The sequence below is a fragment of the Apteryx rowi genome, unplaced genomic scaffold (genome assembly GCF_003343035.1).
Source record: "Apteryx rowi isolate R43461 unplaced genomic scaffold, aptRow1 scaffold_821, whole genome shotgun sequence".
NCBI lineage: Eukaryota > Metazoa > Chordata > Aves > Apterygiformes > Apterygidae > Apteryx > Apteryx rowi.
The window spans coordinates 43117-49452 of record NW_020451118.1 but is presented as its reverse complement, the minus strand read 5'-3'; the positions used below and the strand labels follow the sequence as shown (position 1 = coordinate 49452).

General features: G+C 64.0%; 1 protein-coding gene across 1 annotated transcript; it reads left to right on the top strand.

Moving 5' to 3' along the window:
* The first annotated feature begins 1319 nt into the window (after positions 1 to 1319).
* LOC112977348 (serine/threonine-protein kinase SBK2-like) lies at positions 1320 to 4372 on the top strand. The gene is made up of 3 exons (XM_026089595.1): positions 1320 to 1467; positions 2748 to 2950; positions 3692 to 4372. The coding sequence occupies exons 1-3, from the start codon at positions 1320 to 1322 to the stop codon at positions 4370 to 4372; spliced, it is 1032 nt and encodes a 343-aa protein (XP_025945380.1).
* The last annotated feature ends 1964 nt before the right edge of the window (positions 4373 to 6336 follow it).

Below are 6336 nucleotides of genomic sequence, written 5' to 3'. Positions count from 1 at the left end.
GAGGGCAAATCTAGGGCTGGGGGGGTAGATAGGGTTGCGGGTGGTGGGCAAGTCTGTTTAGAGCAGGGGCAGGTAGGACCCCGCAGTGCCTCCTGCCCAGCCAGGATGCCTGGGTCCCCTCCGGGCCCCTGGGTGAGGGGGGGCGGTGGCAGGGGTGGCGGAGGGCCAGGATGCCTGGGTCCTATTTCGGGGGTGTTGCTGGATGGGCAGGCGGGAAGGGGCCAAGAGGAGGGGCCGGGTGCTGCGGGGTGCCCCAGGGTGTCCGTGATGGGGGGTGCCCCAGGGTGTCCATGCTGTGCCCCGTGGTGCCCCATGGTGCCCCAGGGTGCCCCACGGTGTGGGGTGCCCCAGGGTGCCCATGGTGAGAGGTGCCCCACAGTGTCCAGGGGGGCCCTGGGTGCCCAGGCTGTTCCTCTGGGTGCCTCAGGGTGCCCATGGTGTGGGGTGTGCCACGGTGCTCCATGGTGCTCATGCTATAGGGTGCTTCAGGGTGCCCATGACTTGCAGTGCTCCAGAGTGCCCCAGGGTGCCCATGCTGTTCCCCAGGGTGCCCCACAGTGCCCCAAGGTGGTTCTGGGTGCCCCAAGGTGCCCCACAGAGCCCATGCTGTTTCCCTGGGGTGCGCCAGGGTGCTCGTGGTGCCCATATTGTGCCCCAGGAGGCCTCAGGGGGCCCGTGGGGTGCCTATGCCCTGCTCCAGGGTGCTGCACAGTGCCTCACAGTGCCCATAGCTTGGGGAGCCCCACGGTGCCCCAGGGTGCCCATGCTGTGYCCCATGGTGCCTCACAGTGCAGGCAGTGCCCCTGCCTTGGGTGACCACACTGTGGGTGCTCACAGAGCCCACACCGTGAGTGCCCACACCATGGGTGCCTGTGTCCTGGTTGCTCGCAGTACCCACAGCGTGGGTGCTTGTGCCATGGGTGCTCTCAGCCTCTGCGCTGCGGGTGCCCACACCATGGGTGCTCATGTGGTGGGTGCTCACAGTGCCTGCTCTGTGGGTGCTCATGCCATGGGTGCTGGTAGAGCCCAGGCTACATGTGCCTGCACCGTGGGTGCTCACAGTGCCCACGCCATGGGTGCTCGTGCCATGGGTGCTCTCAGCATCTGTGCTGTGGGTGCCCGCACCATGGGTGCTCATGCCATGGGTGCTCATGCTGTGGGTGCTCACAGTGCCCACTCCATTGGTGCTTGCGCCAATTGTAGAGTCCACGCTGCGTGTGCCTGTGTCATGGGCGCTCATGGTACTCACACCGTGGGTGCCCACTCAATGGGTGCTCAGAGCACCCACAGCATGGGTGTGTGTCCCTGTCCCCGCAGCCATGGCRCTGGCGCAGTGGCTGGACGAGCTGGCGGCGCTGACGGCGCAGAACCTGCCCTGCCTGGAGGTGTCCGAGACCTACCGGGTGCTGGGGCTGCTGGGCCAGGGCGCCTTCGGCCACGTGGTGCTGGCCTTGCACCAACAGCGGGGTACGGTCGGGATGTGATGGGGGTGTATCGGGTGCTGATGGGGTGCGATGGGCACTGCTGGGTGCGGGACCCCCCCAGCCCTGCCGAACRTGTGGGCAAAGTGGAGTATGGGGTCTGATGGGATGTGATGGGGTCTGATGGGTGCTGCCACCTCCAGGGACCCCCCCAGCCCTGAAATTTTTGGCCAGGAGGAGTATTTGGGTGGTGTAACGGGCTGCGAAGGGGGTGTGATGGTGGGGTGAGGGGATGTGATGGGGGTGTGATGGGTGCTGAGCTCTCCCCCTCACCCCCCGCCCAGGACCCCTCTGCCCTGAATTTCATGGCCAAGCAGGGCATGGGGGAGCAATGGACTATGATGGGGGGGGTGTGATTGGGGGGTGTGATGGGGGTATTATTGGGGTTGATGTGGGGTGTAATGGGGAGGTTGATGGGGGTGTGATGGGGGTGTGATGGGCTCTTTTCCCCCCTCCAAGGGACCCCCTTGGCCCTGAATTTCATGGCRAAGCAGGGCATGGGGGAGCACAGGGCTGTGATAAGGGTGTGATAGAGAAGAGGGGTTGATGGGGGGGTGATTGTGGTGTGAGTGGGGTGTGATGGCGGGGAGGTGTGTGACAGGTTCTGCCCCTGCTTTCCCAGAGTCTCTGCTGGCCCTGAAGGGCCTGAGGATATGTGTGGGTGCAATGGGGTGTGACAGGGGTGTGATTATGGAGTGACAGGCAGAGGATTGTTATTGGGGGTATTCCGGGGTGTGACTGGTATTGAYGGGGGTGTGATGGGGGTGTGACAGGAGGTTGATGGGGGTATTAGCAGGGGTGATGGAGGTGTCCCAGGGGTATCATGGGCTCTTCACACCCACCCACCCCTAGGGACCCCACTGTCCCTAAAGTTGGGACCAAGCAGGGGTGTATGTGSGTGAAATGGGGTGTGATGGGGGTGTGGTTGGGGGCGAGCGGGGGGTGTATGAGAGGGATGTGATTGTCCCCTTCGGGGCCCTGCTGGGACCTCTTTGGCCTTGAAGTTCATAGCTGAGCAGGGCACTGGGGTGTGCTTGGGTGTTAAGGGGGTGTGACAGGAGTGTGATGGGCTCCTCACCCCCAAAGGGGCCCGGTGGCCTAGAAGTTCATGGCCAAGCAGGGCATTGGGGGAGAGTGTGGYGGGCTCTTTGCCCCCCTCCACCCCCAAAACCCCGCTAGCCCTGAAGCTCGTGGCCAAGCACAGGCRGTGTGGTGTGATAGGGTGTGACGGGGGTGTGATGGGCTCCTCGCCACTGCCCCCTCCAGGGACCCCGCTGGCCCTGAAGTTCGTGGCCAAGCGGACGGGGGGGCTCGAGGCCTTCCTCTCCGAGTACTGCATCGCCCTGAGCCTGGCAGCCCACCCCTGCGTGGCGGGCGCCCTGGGCATCGCCTTCCAGACCCCCCGGCACTACGTCTTCGCCCAGGAGCTCGCCCTGGCCCGTGACCTCTTCTCCATCCTCCAGCCCGAGGTGGGCCCCGGCGCTGGGGGGGCACTGGGGAGGCGCTGGGGGCCTGGGAGAGTTAAGAGGCTGGGGGCACTGGGGAGGGCATGGGGGAACTGAGGGACAGGAGGGCTGGGGGCACGGGGGGCACTGGGAACTGGGGGGCCTGAAGGTGCTGGGGCCAATGGGGGCACTGGGGAGACTGGGGGGCAGGAGGGCTGGGGAAACTGGGAGCACTGATTGGGGCTGAGGCTGGGGGCAGTGGGAGGACTGGGAGGACTGGAGGGGCTGGGGGTGTTGCGGGGCATTGGGAGAACAAAGGAAGCTTCCAGGGTGTCCAGGAGTGAAACTGGGGGAGGGGGGGGCACTAGGAGAAACTCGGAGCACTGGGGACCAGGAACCCATGGGCACTGGAGGCACTGGGAGCACTGGGACCCTGGGATTGTGGGGCATAGGGGCATTAGAGTGCAGGGGCACTGGGGACACTGGGGACTGGAGACACTGGGAGCGCTGGAGGACTGGGGAATCCAGCACGCTAGGTGCACTAAGGTGTGGGGATACTGGGTGCGCTGGGGACCAGGGACACTGGGTGCACCAGGAGCACTGAGAACCAGGGGCACTGGATGCACTGGGCAAACCGAGAACCTGGGGCACTGGGCGCACTGGTGACCAGGGGAACTGGGTACACTGGGGACCAGGGACACCGGGCGCATGGGGGCCGGGTGCAGCAGGCGCCACCCCCCGGGTGCCACAGCGAGGCTGCCGCAGGTGGGGGTGCCCGAGGTGCGGGTGCGGCGCTGCGCCCTGCAGCTGGCCAGCGCCCTGGACTTCATGGGGGCCAAGGGGCTGGTGCACGGCGACGTCAAGCCCGACAACGTGCTGCTGCTGGACCCCGAGTGCCGGCGGGTGAAGCTGAGTGACTTCGGGGAGAGCCGGCCGCAGGGCCGCCCCGTGGAGCGCCCGCCGGCCCTGCTGCCCTACACGGCGCCCGAGCTATGCCGCCTGCCGTCGGGCCGCCAGCTGCCCGCCCAGCCCAGCCTCGATGCCTGGGCGCTGGGCGTCCTCCTCTTCGTGGCCCTCACCGGCTACTTCCCCTGGGCCACAGCCACTGACCGCCACTACCGGGCCTTCGAGCGGTGGCTGCAGGACCCGGGGGGCTGGCGGCCCTGCCCACCCCGCTGGCACCGCTTCAGCCCCACTGCCCGTAGCCTGCTGCGGGGGCTGCTGGCCCCTGAGCCAGCCCACCGCAGTCCCCCACGCGCCGTGCTGCCTGCCGTGCGGCGGCCCTGGCTGCAGCCAGTCCCCACGGCCACCCCGGAGGCCACCCTGGTGGCCTCGGACGTCACCCTCGTGGCCCCAGGGGTGGCCCAGGCAAGGGCCCCAGAGAGGGCTCCGGCGGTGGCCCCCGCAGAGCCGGGCCCCCTGGCTGAGGTGGGTGGGGGGCCCTGAGCTGCCCTCCAGCTCCAGCTGTCCAGGGTCGCAGAGGGGAGGGTTTGGGGTGGGCAGAGGGGGTGTGAAGTGGGGGATGTGTGTGCAAGGGGGTGTGAAGGGGTGTGTGTGTGCACAAGGGAGTGTGTAGGGGGGATGTGTGGAGGGTGTGCAGGGGTGCAGGTGTGTTTGTGGTGTGTGCGTGTGTGTGTGTATACGAGGGTGCGCAAGCAGTACATGTGCACTACTGTGTGTGAAGGATAAGAAGGTGATCAGGAGTAGTCAGCATGGATTCACTACGGGGAAATCATGCTTAACCAATCTGATAACCTCCTATGATGGAATGACTGGCTGGGTAGATGAGGSRAGAGCAGTGGATGTTGTCTCCCTTGACTTCAGCAAGGCTTTCGACACTGTCTCCCATTACATCCACATAGGGAAGCTCAGGAAGTGTGGGTTAGATGAGTGGACGGTGAGGTGGATTGAGAACTGGCTGAATGGCAGAGCTCCAAGGGTTGTCATCAGTGGCCCAAAGTCTAGCTGGAGGCCAGTAAATAGCGGTGTCCCCCAGGGGTCAATACTGGGTCCAGTCTTGTTCAACTTCTTCATCAGTGACCTGGATGAAGGGACAGTGCACCCTCAGCAAGTTTGCCGATGATACAAAACTGGGAGAAGTGGCTGATACCCCAGAGGGCTGTGCTGCCATTCAGAGAGACTTGGACAGGCTGGAGAGATGGGCAGGGAGGAACCTCCTGAAGTTCAACAAAGGCAAGTGCAGGGTCCTGCACCTGGGGAGGAATAACCCCATGCACCAGTACAGGTTGGGGGTTGACCTGCTGCAAAGCAGCTCTGCGGAGAAGGACCTGGGAGTGCTGGTGGACACCAAGTTAAGCATGAGGCAGCAATGTGCCCTTGTGGCCAAGAAGGCCAATGGTATCCTGGGGTGCATGAGGAAGAGTGTTGCCAGCAGGTGGAGGGAGGTGATCCTCCCCCTCTACTCAGCCCTGGTGAGGCCACATCTGGAGTACTGTGTCCAGTTCTGGGCTCCCCAATACAAGAGAGACATGGAGCTACTGGAGCGAGTCCAGTGGAGGGCTACAAAGATGATTAGGGGACTGGAGCATCTCTCCTGTGAGGAAAGGCTGAGAGAGCTGGGACTGTTCAGCCTGGAGAAGACTGAGGGGGGATCTTATCAATGTGTTTAAGTATCTGAAGAGAGGGTGTAGAGAGAATGGGGCCAGACTTTTTTCAGTGGTGCCCAGCGATAGGACAAGAGGCAATGGGCACAAACTGAAATACAGAAAGTTTTACCTGAATCTAAGGAAAAGATTTTTTTATTGTGAGGGTGACTGAGCTGACACAGGTTGCCCAGAAAGGTTGTGGAGTCTCCTTCCTTGGAGATATTCAAAAGCCACCTGGATGCGATCCCATGCAAYGTGCTGCAGGTGACCCTGCTTGAGCAGGGGGGTTGGACTAGATGATCTCCAGAGGTCCCTCCCAACCTCAACCATTCTATGATCCTGTGATATCCACAATAAAGGTGTGATGCTCTCCCCAGCTTCTCCTTCCTCAGAGACAGCCCCGGGCCCCAAGGGCACCCCTGGGAGATGGCTGACTGGAGAGGCCCCTGGCATCCTGTCCCTGCCCTGGGAGCTGCAGGCCCTGCTGGGGACCGGGGCTGGCCCCACAGCCCGGGCTATGCCTGGGGACGGGGCCTGGCATCACCCCCGTGTCCGGGGAAGGGCTTGGTGTCCCGCCGGTGTCCCCCCTCCGATGCCCAGAAAAGGGCTCAGTGTCCCTCCCAGTGGCCGCTGTTCCCCAGGGTCCGAGGAAGAGCCCAGTGTCCTCCTGGTGTCCCCCCCAGTGGTCGGAGAAGGGTCCAATGTCCCCTCTCAGTGGCCAATGTCTCCCCGGTGCCCCGAGAAAGTGCTCGGTGGCCCCCCAGTGTCACACCCCAGTGTTCGGAGAAGGAGGCCGGTGTCCCC